General features: G+C 40.0%; 2 protein-coding genes across 3 annotated transcripts in view; one reads left to right on the forward strand and one right to left on the reverse strand.

Annotated features, from left to right (window-relative positions):
- LOC120573919 (pentraxin fusion protein-like) overlaps window positions 1-24,700 on the forward strand; it is a 35,388-nt gene extending 10,688 nt beyond the window's left edge. Inside the window, exons 1-4 of one of the 2 annotated variants that reach the window (XM_039823836.1) lie at window positions 20,283-20,356; window positions 20,475-20,535; window positions 22,262-22,469; window positions 24,094-24,700. In XM_039823836.1, coding sequence (XP_039679770.1) covers window positions 20,490-20,535; window positions 22,262-22,469; window positions 24,094-24,499 — 660 coding nt within the window. In that variant the 5' untranslated portion in view covers window positions 20,283-20,356; window positions 20,475-20,489 and the 3' untranslated portion in view covers window positions 24,500-24,700. Of the gene's footprint in view, window positions 1-20,282; window positions 20,357-20,474; window positions 20,536-22,261; window positions 22,470-24,093 lie in introns of those variants that run through there. The other variant, XM_039823837.1, reaches the window with a different exon arrangement.
- On the reverse strand, window positions 568-3,610 carry LOC120573966 (gastrula zinc finger protein xLCGF3.1-like). The gene is made up of 3 exons (XM_039823894.1): window positions 3,533-3,610; window positions 2,957-3,022; window positions 568-1,654 (listed from the first exon to the last, which is right to left on the reverse strand). Exons 1-3 carry the CDS (start codon window positions 3,608-3,610, stop codon window positions 944-946), a joined length of 855 nt encoding a protein of 284 aa, XP_039679828.1. The 3' UTR covers window positions 568-943.
- Window positions 24,701-25,636: the final 936 nt, after the last annotated feature.

Raw genomic sequence — 25,636 nt, forward strand, 5'->3', positions numbered from 1 at the left:
ATGTATAATAAATAATTAACGTGAATTACAACCATTAGCTATATCCATTATTACAGTTACAGGACCTCGGGAGAACAGTCATGTGAGCGGGTGGGTGCAGTCCCGCGGGTCTGCTCGCGTCCATTATATATTAATAACTCTGGATTTGGCTACTAGTGAATGTTAAAAATGCTAAAAATGTGACGTTTTAAACAAGGACCCTTTAAGTGGTCGGGCAGGTAAGTTGATGTACCCCAAAAAAGTTTCTTTCGCCATGCAAAGTCTATGTGAAAAGTCTTACTGGGCCATGGGGTGCAGTTCCACCCTTAGCCGCTAAGCCCATGCTGGCTTTAAAGGTGCTCTATATGTGACACGTTTTTTAGGCTACAACATTTTTTGTCACATACAGCAAACATCTAACTATACGCTAGCTGCCTGTCCCCTGAACACACTGTAAAAAAATGTGGTCTGGTCAGCCAATAACCGACAAGAAGGAGTTGGTTGAGTCATGAACGCACATTGTGGAAGTAGCCTACGTGCTAACGCTGCTGCAGTGATGGCTCAACCGGCTCCTTCTTGTCGGTTATTGGCTGGAACACTTGTTGTTTGTTATGTTTCGTGGGGCAGGTTGGTGCAGTTTGTTTTTGTTGCCATTTGTGGAGCCTGACCTGTCTTCAGAGAGCGTGTTTTTTTACAGTGTGTTCAGGGGACAGGCAGCTAGCGGATGGTGAGGAGATGTTTGCTGTATGTGACGAAAAATGTTGTAGCCTAAAAAACGCGTCACATCACTTAGAGCACTTTTAAGACATGGCGCTCTTCCTGGGGGCTTGGTGTGTGTGTGTGTTGTGTATCACAGGGAGGGAGTAAAGGAACAAATTTGACAACTCAAGTTGCATGCTGTAACAATATTATTGAAATATTTTCATGGCAAGTTTTACAAATCACGTAATTTTTTTTTAAACAGCTAACAGATCCAGATGGTTCCGCACTGCTCACATGTGTGAGTTTGGTCTCCAGTATATAGGTTCTGATGATTCTTTAAAGTTCCAGATTGTGTCAAACTCTTACACTGCTCACAGGTGTATGGCTTCTCTCCAGTGTGGATCCGCTGATGTGTCTTTAAATTTCCAGAGGTCCTGAAACTCCGCCCACACTGCTCACAGGTGTAGGGCTTCTCTCCAGTATGAGTCAGCTGATGATACTTTAAAGTTTCAGAGTGTCTGAAACTCTTACCGCACTGCTCACAGGTGTAGGTCTTCTCTCCAGTATGAGTCCGCTGATGAATCTTTAAATGTCCAGAGTGTCTGAAACTCTTACCGCACTGCTCACAGGTGTAGGGCTTCTCTCCAGTATGAGTCCGCTGATGAATCTTTAAAGTTCCAGAGTGTCTGAAACTCTTACCGCACTGCTCACAGGTGTAGGGCTTCTCTCCAGTATGAGTCAGCTGATGAATCTTTAAATGTCCAGAGTGTCTGAAACTCCTCCCGCACTGCTCACAGGTGTGAGGCCTTTCTCCAGCGGGGATATGGTTATGACACAGGTGCTTTGAGAAATACCAGTCACAGCGGTGTGGTTTCTTCACCGTTTTGGTTAGCTGATGTGGATCCATTTGCCCTCCCATTAAACTCTCCACCTCCTCACCATATGGTCCTTCTGGATTTGTCACTGTCTGTTTCTATGAAGCAAAATTATTCAGACAGGAAAAAAAGATAGAAAGAGTGTAAGAGAATAATATTTGTGGAGATCACAAACACTACAGAGAGAGGTGCACTGATACATGAAAAATGTGGATGACATTTCCATTGCCAAGTGACTAAAGTGACTAAATAGGTTTAAAACACCACAACAGTGCAGTACTGCTCTTATACTATCTCCACTGAAGAAAGGAACAAAGCCACACTGTTTTTAAGTCACGCTGAATGTTATAAAGTGTGTTTGTACCATAGACTGTATAATATTAACAGTCTATGGTTTGTACACAGTTTAGTCAGGTATGTTTCATCCAGTCAGTTAACCAGAGCAACACTGTTGCTATGGTTACGATATCATCATTGTCACTGAACATGGAAACAGGAATCTATAAGTTCATGTTATGGCCATCAGTTTTCATGATTTCAACTTGTCTGTAAATTTGGCGTGGCAGATGGGTCTAATACTGCGTTCCAGGCAACCCGTAACTTGTGTTTTCACAACGTTTTACCCGTGAAAGAGTCCTGGAACGGCAGTCAAACCCGTAACTTACTACCCGTGAACTCGTACCAGATCGTTGTACTCCCAGTTACAGTTTTTGACATCACACACACACACAAACAACAATGGCGTTTGTGTGTACAGAACCCCCGTTGATGCTGTACAGACGCCGTTTATTAACAGTGATAAGTAGAAATAAATAGACATAAATAGGCAACACCTAGATAGCTAACGTCAACTAGCTAACGTCAACGTTAGGTAGCCGCTAGCTAACGCTAGCTAGAAGGGTTTGTGGTGACTTTGCCTGGAACGCTACCAAGTCGTGAGTCGTGACTTGAAGTTGTAACTTACGGGCTAAAAACTGTGTCTGGAACGCAGCATAAATACTGCAATACCTCAGAGCCTCTGCCGCCGTTGTCATGGAGAAGCTAGTCAGAGGTGCGAATCAGAGCGGTAGTAAACTCAAAACAGTAAGTTACAGTAACAGTTAGAGTTGGGAACAAAAGAAGCTTGGTGAGCTCTGTGATTGGATCTTTCTTCTCGAAATGCACCCTGGGAGTCATAGTTTACACATGCTTGTACTTTCCACTTTTTCTCAAAGAACCAGGTATTTTGTAACGCAGCTCTAGATCTTTTCTACTAAGGAGTTAGCATTAACAGGGAGAGTTTCATGCTGATATAAGCCGTAGAAGGGCTCCAACGGTGAGTCAGGTAACATTGTCCATGGGAAAAAAGAATGGGACTTTAACTTTATTTAAATAAAAACAAGTCTTGATTGTGGTCCTACCTCAGCAGATGAGCACAACATTGCGCTGTTGGTGTTTGTCTTCTCTTCTAAAAGATGGTCCTCCATCTGTGAATCAACAGATGTGTGTAAAGTCATTCAAATGAGCTCCACCTTTAGCTACAATATTAAAGTGATGGACACATTACTGCAATGCATCAATAATTATAATCCAGTAACATAATATATTAATCTATAGTATTGCTACTTTTACAAGATCTGAGTACTCCTTCCACCACTGTGGAAAACATGAATAAAAAAGAAAGATAATCCAGTCAGACACGTGCCACTTTGAAAAATAACTGCACTGACTGCACTTTAAGAATGAATTATAAATATTAGCTGGTAAAAATTATAAAAACATTAAGTATGGGTATGCCATACAGTCAAAATGCTATTTTGTATTCAAAAGTGTGCTTCACAACACACGGTCTTTACTTTTGCAGAGGGAGAAGTACTTCTACTTCCCAAGAACAGACTATGAAAGTTATCTTAAATACCAAAATGTTTTACACTATTTACAGTGTAACATTAAAGACCGAACTATACAACAGCTGCACAAAGCTCGTCTGTTCTTACCGTTTCTGTGCTGATGGAGTTTAACAGACTCCTGCAGCTGATGGCCGTCTTCTCTTCACGGAACTCAAAGTTGCACATTTGACAGATGCAGAAATGTGTCATAGAAACCGCGAATGAATCTGATCCAAAATGTTTAAAAATAAATAAAAAAAAATAAAAATTTCAAAAATAAACACCAAACCATGAAGCAGTCCACCCACTAAGGAGCATCAGTTAACTGAAACAAATCTCTGAAAAGAAGTAACACAATTTTGAAAAAAAGTATTGTTCATCATGGAACTTGTCAGTTTAGGCTGTATCTTCTTGCATGGACAGTCAAATGTAATGAAATAATCAGAATCTTATTTATTATTAAGTAACTTGCAAGGGATTTGCCTTGGTGTATTTGGTGCATGCAGTGAACATGATAAAAAGGGAATAAACAAGAAGACAAAGTACTGCTACAGTGATAAACATATATAGGCCTACAGAAGAGATACTGTATAATATGCACAATATAACTGTTTTAGAAAGGGAAAGAAGGAAGGCTGTACAGTTTCCACACTGGCACTTTAACTGGATTGTAGAGCTCAATTCCTTTCCTTTTTCTTTTTTTTTAGCTACCTGATAATATTTTTAATATTTTATTTTATGTTTTGTCAACGTCAGATGTTGGATTGTCATTGTGATTTCTGCAGTATTGTTAACAAGTGCACTTAATGAATGACCACATGAATTTCCCCTTGTGGGATAATAAAGTTGACCTTGACTTTGACCGTGACCTTACTGTAGTGCAGGGTGTGCAAAATATTGATAATAATAACAACAACAACAACAACAACAACAATACATTTTATTTATAATGCCCTTTTCATCAAAAGATCTCAAAGAAACAAAAAAGATGAGCAGTTTAAAATAAAAGAATACAACAAAGAAAAAACAAAACATCTAAAAAGGGACCAAAAGCTTTGCTAAAAAGAATTTTTGGTGGATTGAGGTGCCCTCAAGATGTCAGGGAGGGCATTCCACAGATGTGGGGCAGCAGGACAAAAGGCCCTATCTCCCATTGTCCTGAGTCTGGTTCTGGGTATGTGGAGGAGGTTTGAGTGAGTGGAGCGGAGGGAGTGTGTTGTGTTTTGTGGGTTGATAAGTTCTTGATGGGAGAGCCAGTGGAGTGAGTGGAGAATGGGGGTAATGTGCTCATGTTTCAGCACTCTCATCAGGATCCTAGCTGCAGAGTTTGGATGTACTGAAGCCTCTGCAGACTCTTTCTAGGAATCCCAATGAGAAGTACGTTACAGTAGTCCAGTCTGGAGGAGACAAAAGGCATGAACCAGCTTTTCAGCATCTGAGAGGGAGAGAATGAGGTGGAGTTTGGAAATGTTACGGAGGTGGTAGAAGGAGGTCTTGCATAGGTGAGTTATATGGGTTTCAAAAGTGAGTTGGGAGTCCATTTTTACACCAAGATTTGTGACTGTTGATGAGATGGGGATGTTGGAGCCAGAAAAGGTGATGCTGGTTACGGATGATGATTTGGTCTGGTGAAGTGTGCCAACCAGGATGGCTTCGGTTTTGGTTTTGGAGCTGTTGAGTTAAAGGAAGTTGTGCTACATCCATACCTTTATCTCTTCCAGACAGGTGGTGAGTTTTGATGGGGATGACTGTGAGGGTGGGGTTGCAGCTGTGGCATTTACATAGAGCTGTGTGTCATCGACATAGCAGTGGAATGAAATTTTGTGACAGCTGATGATTTGGCCAAGGGGGGTGAGGTAGAGGATGAAGAGGATGGGGCCAACACTGTGTGTGGATTTGATTTGGAGTGGCCCAGGGACCAGGGGATGTGCAAGAGGTCGCAGTAGGTCATAGGCTGTGGTGCATCGGTACAAATAATCTGATATTGTTCAGTATAATATATCACATAATGAGTACTTTTACTTTTGATACTTTATTTATATTTAGCTGATAATACTTTACTGTACTTGAAAAGAAGAAGTGTGCTGTTGTTTGTTGTATAAGATGAAGCCTGTTTCAATTATTCATTTTCTCATTAAAAATAAGTTGTACCTAGAGATTGCCATGGTTTTATTTCAGTTAGCCTAATAGCATACTTATCACGACGTGCAACATGATATTGCAATAACGATATTGTGTCGATATATCATGCACCCGTATTCCCAACCCAACTCCTTGCGAACTGAGCTACTGCCGCCGCCAAGACCAGCTTAGTCTTGCTTTGCCATACCTTCCTTCACAGCACTGTGGAGGATGGTCTGGCTAGTCCACACAGCATTCCGGGATGGGAGAAAAACGTGCTCTGCTTCATTGGCATTTCTTTAAACCAATCACAATCGTCATGGGCGGCGCTAAGCGCTGCAGGGAGCCCCGGTGCGGCTGCAAAATAGCCTCTGGAAGGAACTTGTTTTGGTGGAACATTACAGTTACAAAATTACAAGTTTTACTATCTACTTATAGTATTAGTAGAACAATATGCTACCACTACCACTGCTTCTAGTCGCTACTAGTAAGGACTACTAACAACGTTACTAATACCAGTACTTATACTTCCGCTGACTCAAAAAAGTCCAGAGCATACTTAAAGATCCATCTGACCCCTGGTCACCCTGTTTAAACTCATGCCCTCATGCAGACGTTTCAGGACTGTTAAATCAAAAACAACTGAATCTGAACATTCTTTTCCAAAAGCCATAACTGCACTTAATGCTACTTTTTAAGGATGGATCTTTTTTTCATTTTTTTTTAAACTACCTCTTTGATATATTCTTATAGCGACTTTTAAAAGGCATTTTAAAATAGTTTTTTTCAGTTAAGAATACTATAGAAGAATACTATAAACAAAGCAATCCCCTCTAGATAGTTAAACACTTGACAGAACAGTGTGCTGTTTTAGTAGGGATTCAGTTCCAATATCACTTTCAACTAGCAAGAAGTAAACAAACAGGTCGTACACACACACACACACACACACACACACACACAACTAATTTTCTCATGCATATCTTACAATAAAGTCACTGGACGTTGTTTACAGTATATTCCACCACGCACGCAACGACAAGCACAAATCAACAGAGAACTCTGTAATGAAACATGATCTAACAAGTGTACTGAAGCGGCTCTGCTGTAAAGGCTAACCGAGCAATGATAACCCAATGACAGCATGTTAGGAAAGCACAGTTGAACGATTTGTCATAAAATAAAGTTACCATAGGGTAGCCACGACACTAACGGCATTAATAACTATGCCAAACGGGGACGCCAACAACTAATATAGTGATTTAAAAGTAAGCCATTTCGTGCAGATTGTCACGTTACTGAGAACACCGCTGATAGAAGGTAATATATGAAGTGGAAGCTATATCACTAACAGCTGTTATCCTCTACCATTAACTTTAATTGTCTCCATGAAGAACCCAGCTAAGGTCCTATAACTCACGACGCAGTTAGGAAACCAGAACAAGCTAACTGTTAACATAAGCATTTTTTTTTTTTTTTGGCCTCGGTAATGCCGAATTTAAAGACATATTAAAACTATTTCCCATAAAGCACTGATGGTTTAGGGCCAAAATACATTTATTTTTTATTAGAAATGTTACAAGTATCTACAGAATGCAGATACTGGACTCTGCCTCAAAACAATCTTCAGAAAAAGACACAGTATCTACAAAACATGTGTTCTTTCACATCTCTTGTCCTATTTTAAAGGAAAATGATTATTTTGATTATATACAGTCCATAGTTTTAGGGATCAGATGTATTTGTGTTTTATTTAAAGTGTATTGAAATCAATAATCTACAATGTAAATATGTGATTTAAAGGGTGTTTACTCATATCACGTCACATGAATTTCACTAGAGTCAGAAGCTGAGATGTTAGTCTACTGTTCCTGCGACTTTGCTAAGATAATGGACTTTACCTGCAAACACCAGAAACCAAAATCAGTTTTACATAGGATACAAATGCCAACATGAAAACGGAGAAAGGAGTTGTAACTTACGGAGGCATCTCATCTGTCCAATCCATTCAGCATTGGTGCAGGTTTATAAGTCTCACCTTCCTTAGTGTAGCAATTCTGACAGATGTATTCAACTGTTTCTCCAGGTCTGTACTGGGATTTCCCTTCCCCTTTTCCCTTGGTGTCTGCATCTGCAAGGTGTGGGGAGCAAACCTGAAGGAGCTAAAATAATGTAAAACACACACACACAAAAACACACATACACGGAAAACTTCTTATTTAAGTCTGTAAATGTACACACTGCCAGTTTATTAGCTAAAACTAATACAGTCTTATACAACAGCTCTGCAATACATCCTTTACTTTCATTAAGGTTTTAATGTTCAGGTCTTGTTCGAACCCTTTTAAAGATGTGTTTATTCAACTTTATTTAACTTTAAGTTGAATTAATGTTAATACCAGAAACCCAGGAAACCCAGGTACGTTGAATGTTGATACCACAATGGATGGAAACCATGTGAGAGGCAGAGGAGGAAGAGTTAGCGTAAGAGGTGGTGGACGAGGAGGAAGAGTACAAGGACAACGAAGAGCAAGACCAAGAATAGTAATTACAGATTAAATTCGGGCAACTGTGATAGACCATGTTCTTGTTCATGGAATGACAATGAGGGAAGCAGGACAAAGAGTACATCCCAATTTGACCAGATTCTCTGTGGCCACCATAATCAGGACATTCAGAAAAGAGAACAGGTAAATGTATTGTTTTTCTAATTTGTGCGACTGAAAGTTTACTGTATACATTTGATATAGTACATCATTTTGTCAATAGAAAGGGAACTGGGGAAAAAAGAAAAAAAATTACAATACATTTTACATATTGTTTCTGTATGTATACATTTGTAAGAGCATTTTCCCTTTTGTAGATGTGCAAGACTACCAAATGAGGGTGGAAGGACTCCTTTGTTCTCCCAACAGCAAGAGGTTCTCATTGTTGATATGGTCCGTCAAAACAATGCCATCCGACTGCGTGAAATACAGCAAAGAGTTGTAGAAGACAATGTAAACTTTGAAGGAATCAACAGTGTCAGCCTTTCTACCATTTCCCGTGTTACGGCCTCCATTAAAAGGAACAAACAAAGGCTCAAAAGGGAATGGAGGATGCAACATATATAAAAAGAAGGATGCCAAACACCAAGTTAACAATAATCCAACAAGCTTTATTAAATAATAAATATTCCCAAAAGTAACAAAGAAACAAAAAGGAACTGGAGACCCCGGCCAAAAAGAACAAAAAGACGCTGGACCAACCTCACAGTGGGCAGTCGCTCCCCACGTCTCCCCCTAAACTAACTAATAAGGGTAAACTAATCCTAGAACAAACAAAAAGAACGAATAACTGAACTACCGGTAATCTCCAGCCCAAACTAAAACAAACTAAAACAGCAAAACTCCAGCACCTACATGTGCATGGAGGTTGGGAAAAGAACAAACCTGCTTGTGGCAGAAAGGAAGATGAGGAGAAAACTCCTCACTGGTGTGCTGCCAGTGTGCTCTCTCGTGCTCTGCACTCTCATTCTGCCTTCTTATCACCTCCCCCACTCTACCTGAGCACTGATTACTCTCAGGTGTGCAACTGGCAGAGGGAGGAGGGCAGAATGGGAAAAGAGAGAGAGAGAGAGAGAGAGAGAGAGAGAGAGAGAGAGAAAGAAACAAGACACAAGAGGCACATGTAACACCTGTGTCCTCTATCGCAACAGGGTACGCATGAAGCAAGTGTACAGAGTACCCTTTGAGCGCAATTCAGAAAGGGTCAAAGATCTACGATATCAGTATGTGCAAGTAAGTGTACACTTTCAGCACTAATGCTTACAGTACAAGTTTCTAGCCTACAGTTATTGTCCTATACTGTTACTGTAACTGCACTATATTGTAGTTTATGTAAATCAGGAGTGCATATACATACACTTTTGCAGAAGTATGTCTTTCTGTAACACTTACTAAACAATGTATTCATCTCTTTTATATATAGAGGGTGTTTGAAATGGATTCCATGGAAAGGCCCCATGAATATATTTTTGTAGATGAAGCAGGGTTCAATCTGGCGAAGAGGAGAAGGAGAGGCTGGAACATAATTGGCCAACGTGCCATTGTGGAAGTCCCTGGCCAGCGTGGTGGCAATGTCAGCCTATGTGCAGCCATAAGCAATGGGGGGGTTCTCCACCATCATGCAACCCTGGGGCCATATAACACTGACCATCTTCTTACATTTCTGGGTGGTCTTCGGGATGTTTTGTTTGAACGTGAGCAGCAAGATCATCAGCAGGCAGTGCATCCTGTCTATGTTGTGGTTTGGGACAATGTCAGCTTTCACCGTGGTGTCCGAATACGTGAGTGCTTCAACATCAACCAGCGATTCGTGAATGTTTGCCTTCCACCATACAGCCCTTTCCTCAACCCAATAGAAGAGTTTTTCTCTGCGTGGCGATGGAAGGTCTATGACCGTAACCCATATACAAGGGTAAATCTTTTACAGGCAATGGAATTGGCCTGTGGTGACATAGGTGTGGAGTGTTGTCAAGGCTGGATCCGGCACACGAGAGGGTTCTTCCCCCGTTGCCTAGGAAGGGACAACATTGCATGTGATGTGGACGAAGTCCTCTGGCCGGACCCAGCACGAAGACGGGATGCTGAGGCAGAATGAGTCTCTCATTGACTTTGATTTTGCAATTACACAATATTTTGTGTAATACGCTTTTCATTTAGAGTTGTCTTTGTTCTTTGGGCTTACTTTATTTTTATGCTGAAAATACAGAAATTCAATACTGTATTACTTGCAGTACTTACAGTATGCAATATATTTGATGTACTGAGTTGTGAATTATTTACTTTTATTTATGGCAAAATTATTTTCTATATGCAATAAACATTTTTTCTCTAACTACATGTGCTGGACGCTGTGTTCTCAATTTTTTGATGTAGTGTCTAAAGAATGCTGATGAGTGTTTATATATTGACTGGCTGTGTTTATGTTTTGAAAGCATTGTTTGATTTTGAGCACACATCAAATGGTTTTGAGGTAAGTGTTTGATTTTGCCAGAAGAGTCAGGGGTTTTGTGAATGTAGTTTAAAGACTGGGTTTTGTGTTTAAAGTTTTGAAAATATGGGTGAAGGTTTCAAGAAATGTGTCTTAGCAATTGTGAAATACGGTAATAACAACTGAAATTCCACTGAAGTCACATTGATCCTTAGTTCAGTTGAAATTTCAACATTGTTTCAATATTCCTGATAACTGAAATGCCATTGAAACTCTGTTGATCTATGGACAGGATTTCAATGTTGTTTCAATATTAAAACAGGATGCAAAAGAGTTCGATGTTAATTCAATGACTTAATGTTGACGGAATGTTGATTTAAGATAGTTTCAATGACTGTTGCTATCTGGGTTAGACCTTTGTCCAAGGTGGATATGCTGGGGCCAGTTGTTCAAAGGTAAACAGATCAGAGTTTGGTTTTCGGATTGGATCAAATCTTAAAAAATGAGTTGTTCAAAAGGGAAAGAAGGAATCTGAGATCAGATTAGATTACGGAATCCAATCCTAGTTTTAATCTGGATCAAACCTTCAGTTTGTGTTGTTCAAAACTTGTCAGTAGGATTTGGATAACTTTGATCCAAAAAAACAGGATTATCCTGATCCCAACGGGCCAGTTGTTCAAAACATTTAATCTGGATCAAAATGATCCGGATTTGGAAATCCCATTTTTTGCTTTTCAGGATCAGGTAATCCGCCTTACTTTTATGCCGGTTTTTCAAAGCAACATTGGATTGGATCACCCTGATCCAGATACACAGTTTTCAAGATTACCAAATTCGGATTACCAGTGATCTAAATGGGACAACCTATCACAATGTGGGCTACCAGCTATGTAAAGAACAGGTAGGAGAGCCAACATGGGGTCACTGTAAGTGTTTCTTATTTTGATACAAAACACAAAAATAACATAACCATCCACTTACATTCATAATTTCTTTTATGACCCCTCATCTGAGTTACAACAAATAAAAAAAATATACATTAACAAATATATTGTGGATATTTTGAAAATGTCTTAAAAAAAAAACAAAAGGCTAAATGTCCAACAGTTAACAAAATAAAGACTGTTCAGGGTTCTTCTTCATCTGAGGAGGAGAGAGCAGCATTTCCAAGCCCTGCTTTTAGGAGGCGGATCTGAAGTTTGGCTTTGGTTTGCTGCAGTTTGGTCAGCTTGATTTGTTCCTCTGCCAGGAGTATCTGTGCTTCTGCTCTTTCACTTTCTCGTTTAGACATGGGGACAAGATCATTTCTACTTTATTTTTACTTTACTTTACTATACTGAATAGCTTAATTGGTAGCCTATGTCTACTTCATCTACTTTATCACTGTTACAACGGTTACACAAGTCAAGTGCAAAATATAAATAAAAGTATATACACTACATGATACAAATGTATTATTTGACCAATTTTAAAGTTTTACTACAATTTTCCTCCACCTTGAAATCCTACCCTCTGTTGGGATCAGGATAATCCTGTTTTTTTGGATCAAAGATATCCAAATCCTACTGACAAGTTTTGAACAACAGATGTTAATGTATATTTGTTTTTATTTGTTGTGGCTCAGATGAGGGGTCATAAAAGAAATTATGAATGGAAGTGGATGGTTGTTATTTTTGTGTTTTGTCTCAAAATAAGAAACACTTACAGTGGCCCCATGTTGTCTCTCCTACCTGTTCTTTACATAGCTGGTAGCCCACATTGTGATAGGTTGTCCCATTTAGAGCACTGGTGATCCGGATTTGGTAATCTTGAAAACTGTCTATCTGGATCAGGGTGATCCAGTCCAATGTTGCTTTGAAAAACCGTCAGAAAAGTAAGACGGATTACCTGATCCTGAATAGCAAAAAATGGGATTTCCAAATCTGGATAATTTTGATCCAGATTAAATGTTTTGAACAACTGGCCCCTGGGCCCAGTTTTTCAAAAGGTTTAATCCGGATAAAATTGATCCAGATTTAGTAATCCTTTTTTTTGCGATCCGCGATCACGTAATCCAGTTTACTTTTGAGGCAGTTTTTCAAAGCAACATCGGATTGGATCAATCTGATCCGGATAGGAACTTTTCAGGATCACCAAATCTGGATAACCAGTGCTCAAACAGGATAGGAAGTCACAATGTAGAACTATAGATATGTAAAGAGCAACAAGTAGAATAGCCAGTGTGGGGTCAATATAAGTTTATTTATATTTGAAATGAAAACACACACATTTAAAAAAAACTAAAAACAAGAAAAACCCCACCCCATCCTCTTCCAGCAGTCCGCTCATCTGAGACCTACAACACAAACACTGTACATTGAGGATATTAATAACAAGTTTCAAATATAGATGTATTGAATAAAAAAAAAAAAAAGACTTAATGTCAAATACTCCACAATAATTTCAGACTTCCTCATCTGATGTGGAGAGACCAGCTTGTCTGAGCGTAGCTTTTAGGAGGCGGATCTCAAGTCTGGCCTTGGTTTGCTGCAGTTTGGTCAGTCAGTTGTTCCTCTGCCAGACGAAGCTGTGCTTCTGCCCTTTCAGTCTCTTTTTGCAGAAGTGCCTTGTAATCATCATCTTTGTTTGATGAAGGGCGCTTCAAGCCTTTCCTCTGAGATCCTGTGGCAACTACCACTGGCTCAACCAATGAGGATCCAGCTTCTTCCTCAGGAACAGAGCTGAGATCCAATATAAATACGCTCTCTGGATCAGCCTCAGGAGGAACTGGCAGATTCTCCTCCTCCTCAATCCAAGGCTCACCATCCCCTACAACACCTTGAATACCATGGAGAGCACCTCCAATGATGTCGAGGACCACATCTGTGTAATCTCCCCTCTTAAATGGCTTGTTCCCTGTTTGTGGGTTTTTGGCTTCAGCATGGTCCTTTGTTGCCCTGGCCTTAAGATTCTTCCACCGCAATTTGATTTGGTCTGTGGTCCTCCTCTGGCCAGACCCTATGGCATTCACATTTTCTGTGATTAAAGTCCAAACATAATTTTTCTTTTTGTTGGTATCCTTAGCAGAATTAAAACTTCCCACTATTGTTCCATAATGGCACCGAACACCCTCTAGTAGTGCATTGGTTTCAGCAGCAGTGAAGTTACAGCTTCTTGAGTCCATGGTTCCGTTGCTTTACTATAGTGAACAGTGTTCATCAGTTATAGGCCTTGGGTCCAATTGCCTCAATTGAACACAAGCCAAAACCAATCAGTTGTAACGGACCTTTTTCACAGCAGACATGTTGACTTGTCATAGTAGGAAAAGAACAGCTGAAATTGATAACCTTAACGATGGCTCCATTCCATCAAGTGTCCCAGTGAGCTATTTCAGTGAGTCAGCATGCACAATACCAGGGCCTCTCCTAAGTGGAATGTAGTCATCATTAATGGTTTTGAATACACCTGTGCTTTTCCTACTATGACATGTAAATATGTCTGCCGTGAAAAAGGTCTATAGGTGTGTTTGAAACGACCAACTACACAGCCATATAAATCAGCCTTCCTCAGAGGATTCACAGAGAGACAGTGACATGGCAGGTGTTGTCCACCGCCACCACCACTTTGCCAGGAGAGGATACCGTCCAAAGGGTGTATGTTGAATGCAATCAAGCCACTGGAGCAATACACCACTGAGGAGCTGTATGTCCGGTTTCGCTTTGGGAAGGCTGGATATAGAGTACCTTGTGAACCTTCTCAGGCCAAAACTTCAACACAGAACCCAAAGGAGTCACGGTCTGTCTGTAGAAGACCAGATCCTCATTGCTCCTACTTTTATGCATGTGGGACTTTCTATCAAGTTGTTGGTGACTATATGGGAGTGGTGAAATCAGCTGTGTGTGATGTGGTGAGAGATGTGTCAATCGTCACCTGGCCAGCCTGGTCAATGAATTTGTTTCTTTCAAAGGACAACCAGATTGCCCAGGCCAAGCGCAGCTTTTTTCTTTGGGGAATATGCCCAATACTATTGGAGATCGAATCGCACATGTGCATTTACAAGCACCTCGTGAGAATGAATGGGAGTTTATGAACAGAAAGGGGAGGCACAGCATCAAAGTCCAACTTGTGTGTGATGCTGACCTCATCATCACCAACTGCGTTGTCAAGTGGCCTGGGTCTGTCCATGATGCACGCATCCTGAGGGAGAGCGCTCTATATAGAGACCTCCAAACCAACCGACCGGATGGCATAATATTAGGAGATAGTGCCTACCCACTCCTACCATGGCTGATGACTCCTTTTCTAACAGCAAATACACCGGCGCAGGCACGCTTCAACGCTGCTCATTGCAGAGCAAGATGTGCAATTGAGCGTTTAAATGGAGTTCTTAAGAGGCGCTTTGCATGCCTTAACTACCTGAGAGCAGAACCACAGAAAGCATGCAACATAACCCTTGCCTGTATTGTCCTGCACAACATCGCTACATACGCAATGTCCCTCTCTGTGCTGACAATGATGCACCTGAGCCCCTTGGAGACCCTAACCAACCTCCTGCATTCTGCCAGAACGAGCAAACAGGACGTGCAACAAGGGACGCAATAGTTAAACACTATTTCTGATTTGGATTTGTTTTGGATTTCAAAAATCGGTGATTGCCATTCTTTGCATTTTTTTGGTTATTCTGTAATCATTGCATGCATCACTAATATTGTATTGACATTATGTTGAAAATATCACAGATTCATGTCCCCCAGGCATTGATCCTGATAGCACTATACAAGTGGATGAATCTGAAAATGTTTTCTGCAGGATAACATGTAGTACTAGTGTTATTCCAGTAACGTGTAGTACTAGTACTATTCCAGTAACATGTAGTACTAGTACTATTCCAATTATAATCAACAACAGACCACACAAAGTGGTGAATAGAGGGCAATACTTAACAACCTAATTGGAATTAAAACTACCACTGCAATGATAGAAAAGGAGAGCGAAAATTAGATGTGGATTACTAAATATCAGATCTCTCTGTTCTCTAAAGCAGTACTAGTAAATGAATTGATATCTGATAATCAAATTGATCTATTCTGTCTTACTGAAACATGGCTGGGCCATGAAGAATATGTTAGTCTAAATGAAGCGACTCCTCCCAGTCATATTAATACTCAAATTCCTAGAGGCTCCGGCCGAGGAGGGGGAGTTGCAGCCATATTTGATTCAAGCCTGTTAATTAACCCTAAACCCAAACTGAATTATAACTCTTTTGAAAGTCTTGTTCTTAACCTTCAACATCCAACACGGAAATCAGAACAGCCAATTATATTTGTTGTTGTCTACCGAGCTCCAGGTCCGTATTCTGAATTTTTTTCTGAATTCTCAGAGTTTTTATCATGTGTAGTCCTTAAATCAGACAAAGTACTTATTGTAGGTGATTTTAATATCCATGTGGACGTTGACAGCAATAGCCTTACTACTGCTTTCAACACATTACTGGATTCAATCGGTTTCAGTCAGACATATGGTATTGAAATTGAGGACTTAAGAATATTTCCGCAGAATTTGGTATTATCAGATCATTTTTTAATTACTTTTGAATTCTTGCTACCTGACCATACTAAACTAGATAATGGCTTCTACACTAGATGCCTATCTGACAGTGCTATAGCTAAATTTAAGGAAGATATTACAACAGCATTTGACTCTATGTCGTGCCTTAGAATAACAGAGGACCTCTATGTTAACCTCAGTCCCTCCGGGTTGATGCATTTGGGGGAGCTGCGCACTCTGCCTTACGGGATCTACCTTGGACTCTGTCGCTCCTCTCCAAAAAGAAGACGATGAAGCGGAAGGAAAAAGCTCCTTGGTATAACGAACAAACTCGCCAGATTCAAACGTCTCACAAACCTCGAGGGTAAGTGGCGCCCCACCAAAGTGGAAGAATCCGGTCTGGATTGGCAAGAAAGTCTCAAAACCTATAGGAAGGCCTTAAGAAAAGCCAGATCAGACTATTACTCTTCACTAATAGAAGAAAATAAGAACAACCCAGGTTTCTTTTCAGCACTGTAGCCAGGCTGACAGACAGTCATAGCTCTACTGAGCCATCTATTCCTCTAGCTCTGAGTAGTGATGACTTCATGAGCTTCTTCAATGATAAAATTATAACAATTAGAGATAAAATTAATCACCTTTTGCCCTCAACTTCTAACAGTTCATCTTTAAATACAGGACCGCTAGAACGAACGAACTAATCCGGACATATACTTAAACTGCTTTTATCCTATAGACCTTCAACAATTAATGTTAAAGATATCCTCAGCTAAGCCATCTACCTGTCTCTTGGACCCCATCCCAACGAGGGCTACTCAAAGAAGCGTTACCCGTGGTAAACACTTCACTACTAGATATGATCAATATGTCCTTATAACAGGTTATGTACCGCAGTCATTTAAAATTAGCTGTGATAAAACCTCTTCTGAAAAAAACGACCCTGGATCCTGAGGTCTTAGCAAACTATAGACCTATATCTAACCTTCCCTTTCTATCCAAGATCCTTGAGAAGGTGGTTGCTAATCAGTTATGTGATTTTCTACATAGCAACAGTTTATTTGATGATTTTCAATCAGGATTTAGAAAGAATCATAGCACAGAGACGGCACTGGTGAAAATTACTAACGACCTTCTAACAGCTGCAGACAAAGGACTTGTCTCCATTCTTGTTTTACTAGATCTTAGTGCTGCTTTTGACACTATTGATCATACAATCCTTACAGAGATTAGACTTTTTTTTAAAAACAACTAAAATTTTTTTTTTTTTTTTTTTTTTTCTCTCACTCTTTATTTTTTTACATTAAAAATAAACCCTCCAAAAACACCAAAGTCAACCATTCGAATTAAAAACCTTTTTTTTCTTTTAAAACATACCCCCCCCCCCCCACCCACCTTTGTGTTCCTCAAGGCTCAGTGCTTGGACCAATTCTATTTTCCTTATATATGCTTCCTCTAGGACATATTATTAGGAAACACTCAATTAATTATCACTGCTACGACAGCGATACCCATATATATCTGTCAATTAAGCCAGATGAAAGTGGTCAGTTAGCAAGACTTCAAACGTGTGTTGAGGATATAAAATCTGGATGACCTACAACTTCCTGATGTTAAACTCAGACAAAACGGAAGTTATTGTGATAGGACCAACGCACTGCGCGAACTTCGCGTGAAGATATAGCTACTCTGGATGGTATTGCCCGGGCCTCCAGCACTGCGGTCAGAAATTTGGGAGTTATTTTTGATCAGGATATATCCTTCAACGCCCATTTAAAACAAACCTCAAGAATAGCCTTTTTCCATCTTCGTAACATTGCCAAAATCAGGAATATCCTGTCTCAGAATGATGCTGAAAAACTAGTCCATGCATTCTATGCATTCTAGACTAGATTACTGCAATTCCTTATTATCAGGTTGTCCAAATAAGTCCCTAAGGCTCTCCAGCTGATCCAGAATGCTGCAACGTAGCCTTACGCGAGAACTAAGAGAAGAGATCATATTTCTCCTGTATTAGCTTCTCTGCATTGGCTTCCTGTGAAGTCTAGGATCGAATTTAAAATCCTCCTCCTGACTTACAAAGCTCTAAATGGTCAAGCACCATCATACCTAGAAGAGCTCTTAGTACCTTATTGTCCCACTAGGGCACTGCGCCCCGAATTGCGGGGGTTACTTGTGGTTCCTAGAGTCTCTGGAAGTAGACTGGGGGCCAGGGCCTTCAGCTATGGGCTCGGGCTTCTATGGAACCAGCTCCCAGTCTGTCTTCGAGGGCAGACACCGCCGGCCACATTCAAGAGTAAACTGAAAACCCTCCTCTTTGACAAAGCTTATAGTTAGGAGTGAGGAGTTGCAGCGTCCCACCTAACCCGGCCCACCTGCTTCTCCTCGTAGTTAGTTATGCTATTACAATTCTAGACTGCAGGGGTTGCTGTTTCCTTCCTATGACACACTGAGCTGCTCTCTCTTCTCTACTTGTTACTTCTGTATGCATCCTGTCCCAGAATTGCTTGTTACTAATCTAGCTCTGGGGAGTTTACTCCCGAGTCCTTATGTTTCTTCTTCGCAGAGCTATGCTCTGTGATTCTCTGCAAATCCCGCGCCATCCTGCTGCATCCTGCTGCATCCTACCGCATCCTGCTGCATCCTGCTGCATCCTGCTGCATCCGCTGCATCCGCCGCATCCACCCATGCTCTGCTGCGCCACGTTTCATCCCCAACGCCTGCTGTGATGTTCCTATGCACAGAGTAGTCTGGATCCGGTATAGGGGACTGCACTACTCAGTATGACACGATGTGCCCTGCTATGACATGAACTTCCACGATGACCTTCGCGTCACTGCTTGACCATTAATGTGACTATTATCACCACTGTTCATCACACCCCCAACCGCCCCGCCAGACAACCACCTCACCAAGAGTCTGGGTCTGCCGAGGTTTCTTCCTAAAAGGGAGTTTTTCCTTGCCACTGTCGCGATAGCCACTGCTAATGCTTGCTCTTGATGGAATTACTGTAATTGTTGGGGTTTTGGAAAGTGTCTCGAGATAACTTTTGTTATGATTTGATACTATAAATAAAATTGAATTGAATTGAATTGAATTGAAAATTGAATTGAATTAATAAATATTCTAAAAACGAAAATATTTTCGATTGTGATGAATATATATATCAATTAGTGACAGAATAAAATTTATTGTTTTTGGTCAATTTTGACAGCTGTTGGGGGGATTATTTTATGAGGCCAAACTCTTTCTACTTTGCTGTAGGCCTATACTGAAAGGCTGAATACTTTAAAGCCTACCTAATCACTGTAGCCTGACGGATGAACAAATAATATTAAAACCTTATGAATAAATAGGATATCTTGTAAGATACTGCATGATCCAAATATAGTATTATTTGATAAATTTTTTATGTTTTCATTACATTTTGGGCATTAAATCCACGCTGAATCCACCCTTCTGATGGGATCAGTTTAATCCAGATTTTTTGGATCAAAGTGATCCAAATCCTACAAAAAAGTTCTGCAAAACCCAAACTAAAGGTTTGATCCGGATCAAAACCAAGATTGGATTATGTGATCTAATCCGATTATGTAATCCGTTTTTTCTTTTGAAAAACCCATTTTCAAGATTTGATCCAATCCGTTATCCAAAATCCTAGTGGATTACTTTTGAAAAACCGGGCCCTGATGACACTTCAGATGATCCGAGAAAGAACAACCACAGCCGTATGATTTCTCCACAGTTTGGTAAGCTGATCTGGATCCATTTGTCCTCCCATTAAGCTCTCCTCACCTTCACCACACGGTCTGTCTGGTTTTGTGGCCGTCATTTTCTATGAAAGTCAAATTAGTATGTTTGCAGCTTTTGATCATTTGACAAAATCTTTCTCAGGAGATGGAGTTTCCCAATTGTCATGGGGACGTGCATGTTAAAATTGGAGGACTATAAATTAAACTTCTAGTTTATGTTGGCTAAAAAGTTCAAAAAGTCCATTCTGTGTGTATGTGGAATTGAGTCAAAATAAACTACGATAAACTACAAAAAGTGTGGTTCAGTTCAACAGTATGTCTGTGTTTTAATAGTTTTTCAAGCACTATGGCACAGGGGTCTGTGAAAACGCTGAGTTTGGTCCAAGAGAGTGTAGGGGTGAGTGGGGGAGGTAGCAAGATTTGGGAATCTCATTGGCAGATAATAAATATGTCAGCCAATAGAAGAGGAGCACAGATCATATTCTTGCTTTTAGTTTGATCTTTTATCCAGTTTTGGTCTCTGTGTTCAGACTTTCTGCAGCAGGGCCTTCACAGCAGTACGGTATGTTTACAGCTTCATTGTACTATTATATCTTTATAAAAACTACTGACACTGCATATAACTTAAAATAGCATTATATGTGGAATGAGTTAAAGAGTAAAAGTCTTTTTTTCTGCAGGTTTGCTCAGACAAAATGAGACTTTACACCGTCCTGTTCCTTGTTGCCGTCTCCTTGGCCGGTAAATGTATATCTTTCTTTTCCCTTGTGTCTTTATGTGCCTACCTGTGCATAAATAAAAAAAGTATACATTTAATGTATACATTTAATGTTTTTAATTTAGGGGCACTGGTCTGCAAATTTAACTAGAGCGAAAACAATTAGTCCATTAATCAAGAGGTTGATGAAGAGAAAATAAATGGTTTAAAAATTGTTTTAAAAAATATGTCTTTCCAGTTGAAATGCAATTTATTTTTCTTCTGTTTGACTGTTTTCTATCGTAGTAGTAGTAATAACTGAATATTTTGGGGTTTGGGACTTTTAGTTGGATAAAACAAGATATTTTAAGACATGACCATAGGGTCTGGAAACTTCATTTTTCCATTGTATTCTAGACAAAAGGATTGATGAATCGAGAAAGTGCTCAACAGTAGCTGGAGAGAAACTGTGCTTCTAGTAGATGAGGTGCATAAGAAATAAAATCCTAAGAAGTTAGTATTTACATTGACAAGTGCAGACAATTAAGTTGCATACAAATTAGGCTTTAGTTGTGTTGCTTTTACACATAAGAAATTAAGGGTGTCACGATACCAAAAATTCAATAGTCAGTGCCAATACCAGTAAAATAACACAATTCTCGATGGCGATTTCCATACCACGGTAAACATCTTTTTGTTTGTACTTTAACTTGAAACATGAAATTCTTTATTAAAATATTTGAAAAATCTCAAAATGTCATAACAAGACATACAAAACATGTGCCATAGAGCATATAATAACATAAGTGCAATGAATGGTCATAGTGCAACAACTAGTGTCCCCAGACACATTCCAGACTTGCAGGCATCTTTTCAAAAGGTACTGTGCAAAAACAACAACAGTGTTTCTAACAGTTGCGTGACCAGAGACGTTACAAACCCCAGGTAAAGATTGGCAGTCCAAAAGGACGCCGAGTTGGCTAATGTCCTCCTGAACACGTAGCTAAGCATTAGCTTCAGGCTAATTTATAACAGCTACATGGGACAGGCATTTTGCCATTTCGTGTACTCACATTGAATTTTATAGTACAAGTATAATACCCGAGTTGGTTACTCGCAAAAACAATTGAAACACTGCCAGTAAAGTGATCCCGACTGGTCCTGGCTAACCGTGGCTAACGCTGCCATGCTAACGGCTAACGTTACCTAAGGAGCAGGCAAGCAAGCCACGGGTGTTTACAACGTGTAGCCTGTTCAGCGGCCGTAGCCGACAACGGAGTTATTTGAAGCCAAGAGAGGTGGGCTGTAAATCAGAAAGAGAGGACCATGAGTTTGCAGTGAACATGCCGTTTTTTAAGGTTGGGTAGAGTTGACTCTCGTATGTACCAGAAGGACATGACTTGGGCCACTTCTTCGTGACCTCCTAATTCTGAATATATCGACTGGAACACTCTGAAGCGTATACACTGCCCCCATTAGTTCCGGAAGAGGCGCAGCACCGATGCTGCTAACACTGGCATCGTCACAAACAGTGCCTAAAGTGCTTTAAAAAAAATGGGCATCCTCTGTGTTTTATAATTTTAGAACCGGAAGGTATCGGTATTATCCGTTATCGTGAATTCCCTATATGAAATACAAAAACATGAGACAAAAAAATAAATAAATAAATGGACTAAAACCACCCTTTTCTGAATTATACACATATTGCACATATATGTAGAACATAAACACATCTAATATAGCTTGTATGTTTTTTTTTTCTTCTCTCAGAGAGTGGGAGCATTAAGTCCTTGGTGTTCCCCTCGGAGACGAGTACCAGTTATGTGGAGATGGTCCCTCTGAAGCCCCTGAACCTGGGGGCTTTCACTCTGTGCATGCGCGTGGCTACAGAGCTCACCTGTGAACGCGAGATCATCCTGTTTGCGTACCGGACCCAAGACTATGACGAGTTGAATGTGTGGCGTGAGCTGAACGGCAGGTAGGTAGACACAACTAAACGCCGATATTCTGAATTTAACATTTGACAATATTTAGTTATTTATAGTGCTGTCAGTTAAGCGCGTTATTAACAGCATTAGCGCAAACCTATTTTAACGGTGTTGATTTTTTTATCGCGAGATTAACGTTCTTTTTGGCCTTGCAAACTTTGTAGTTTTTTTCACATGCTGTTGCAACAACTAGTAACGTTAGAAAAACTACAACACCACACCGGATCTAGCTGCTAGACCGGAAACAAAACAACAGGCACGCCGCACACACTTGTTTGGGCTTGCGAGCCAGCCAAAGAGTAGTAGGCTAATGTTACGTTTTGAGTGGATGGCGAGCGCGAGACGCCGAAATGGATGCCAATAAGATTCTGAATGGTAAGTTTACTTTTAAAAAGTTGCCAAATGGCTCCATTGACAAGACCAAAGTGATCTGTGTGTTTTGTCGTTGTGAACTGAGCTATCATCACAGCACGTCCAGTCTGAAATACCACTTGATGGCCAAGCACACAGCTGATGTGAATTCTCCGCCCCCCTCGTTAAAGCCAGGCAACAATGGATGACTTCAGATAGAATCAATGTTGTTTTCAATAAAAAAACATTTGCACAAAGCAAGCCGATCCACTTTTCCATGTTGATAAGAGCATTAAAAGGAGAAAAAAGGAGCAGGGTCTGGCTAGTCCACACAGCATTCTGGGATGGGAGAAAAACGTGCTCTGCTTTATTGGCATTTCCTTAACCCTTGTGTTGTCCTTCGGGTCCCAGTGACCCGAAGGACAACACAAGGATTATGTACTTCCGTTTACTTTGTTGAGAATTGCTCTCTAAACAAGGGTTAATACAGCACCTTAGTTCTTGTTTGTACAGCATTTTGGTCAGCTTAAACTGTGTTTAAATGTGTTCTAGAAATAAACTTTACTTACTTACTTTAAAAGAAACCGGTTTTAGAGAGCAATTCTCAACAAAGTAAACGGAAGCACATAATCCTTGTGTTGTCCTTCGGGTCAATGGGACCCGAAGGACAACACAAGGGTTAAACCAATAACAATCGTCATGGCCGGCGCTAAGCGCTGCAGGGAGCCCCGGTGCGGCGGCAAAATAGCCTCTGGAAGGAACTTGTTTTGGTGGAACATTACATTAAATCAAAAACAACTGAATGAACTGGCTCTTTTATATTTATTTTTTCACCTGCTTTGCACTTTTGCAGATGTTTTGCACTGATAGGACTGCATCCAATTTCGTTATACATGTACCACGACAATAAAGACTATTCTATTCTACTACTAGCAACTACTATAACTGCTACTTACAATACTTCTGCTACTACAGCTACTACGAAGAACACTACTACAACAAGTACTGATACTACAAAGAATAATCTACTTTTGCTTACAATACTACTGCTACTACAAATGAAACAACTGAAATAAAATTAGCTAATACTCATAACAACAATATTACTACTGCTACCAATAATTTTGACATGTATTCATGAGTTATTACATTAAAAAAAGTTTTATATGATCACACAATTAAGGTAATACAGTACAATAATTGTGTATTATTTGAATGTTGCATTGTTAAAGCCTCTGTACTGTTATGAATATGTGTGTTTAGATTGTCCTTTTATCTGGCGGGAAAAGGGGTTTTATTCCGAGTCCCTGAGATCGGCGCCCTGCAGACCCACCTGTGTGTCACCTGGGATTCCAGCTCAGGTGCGGCCGCTCTCTTCATGGATGGGAGGAAAAGCTTGACCAAAATTTACAAGAAGGGTCACACAGTCCAACCCGGAGGCAAGGTTATCATCGGACAAGATCCGGATAGTTACTTGGGTTCATTTGATGCCAGCCAGAGTTTTGTTGGGGAGATCGGTGATATTAATATGTGGGACTCCGTCCTCTCAGACCGCATGATCGAAGACATGTTCTCTGGGAAGACAGTACCAACAGGAAATGTTTTCGACTGGAAAACCACAGAGCTTAACATTAACGGGGAGGTGGTGGTTGTTAATACTCTGCAGTAGCTTTAAGGCTCACACACGACATGCTGGAATCATTTCAGAATTTCAAGTAAAGCAATATAAAGCTCTGCACATCCACATTACACCTGTATGACATACAATATATGAAGATGACTTGTTGATCAAAATGCAGCTGTGCTCTGATGTAATGAAGAGGTAAACTCATTTCTTACACTCAGTCCAATAAAAAACATATGATGACAATTCTGTTGTGGTGGAATATATTACAATATTATCATTAGGGCTGGGCGATTAATCAAATTTATATTTTTCTTAATTACAATTTTGGCTTTCAACAATAATGAAACCAAGATTAAACGATTATTGTGCTGCATGGAATATGTTGAATATAGTTTACCAAAATGTTGAATATATGTTTAAGAGTTTTCAGTAGGTTGTGGCAGTACACTTCAACATATTTTATCTAATTTATTGTGGTCTAATGTTGATATATATTTATTATATTGATATATTAAAAATATATTTTAGGAGTTTTCAGTAGATTGTGGAAGTGCACTAACATCACAACACATTCATTTGAGTCCAATTTTGTTTGTTTGTATTTATTTAAATGTATATACAGTACAGGCCAAAAGTTTGGACACACCTTCTCATTCAATGCGTTTTATTTATTTTCATGACTATTTACATTGTAGATTCTCACTGAAGGCATCAAAACTATGAATGAACACATGGAATTATGTACTTCACAAAAAAGTGTGAAATAACTGAAAATATGTCTTATATAATAGATTCCTCAAAGTAGCCACCCTTTGCTTTTTTGATAGCGCTGCAAACCCTTGGTGTTCTCTCAATGAGCTTCATGAGGTAGTCACCTGAAATGTTTTTCACTTCACAGGTGTGCTTTGTCAGGGTTAATTAGTGGAATTTTTTCCCTTATTAATGGGGTTGGGACCATCAGTTGTGTTGTGCAGAAGTCAGGTTGATACACAGCCGACAGCCCTATTGGACAACTGTTAGAATTCATATTATGGCAAGAACCAATCAGCTAAGTAAAGAGAAACGAGTGGCCATCATTACTTTAACAAATGAAGGTCAGTCAGTCCGGAAAATTGCGAAAACTTTGAATGTGTCCGCAAGTGCAGTCGCAAAAACCATCAAGCGCTACAACAAAACTGG

The sequence above is a fragment of the Perca fluviatilis genome, chromosome 15 (genome assembly GCF_010015445.1).
Source record: "Perca fluviatilis chromosome 15, GENO_Pfluv_1.0, whole genome shotgun sequence".
Lineage (NCBI taxonomy): Eukaryota > Metazoa > Chordata > Actinopteri > Perciformes > Percidae > Perca > Perca fluviatilis.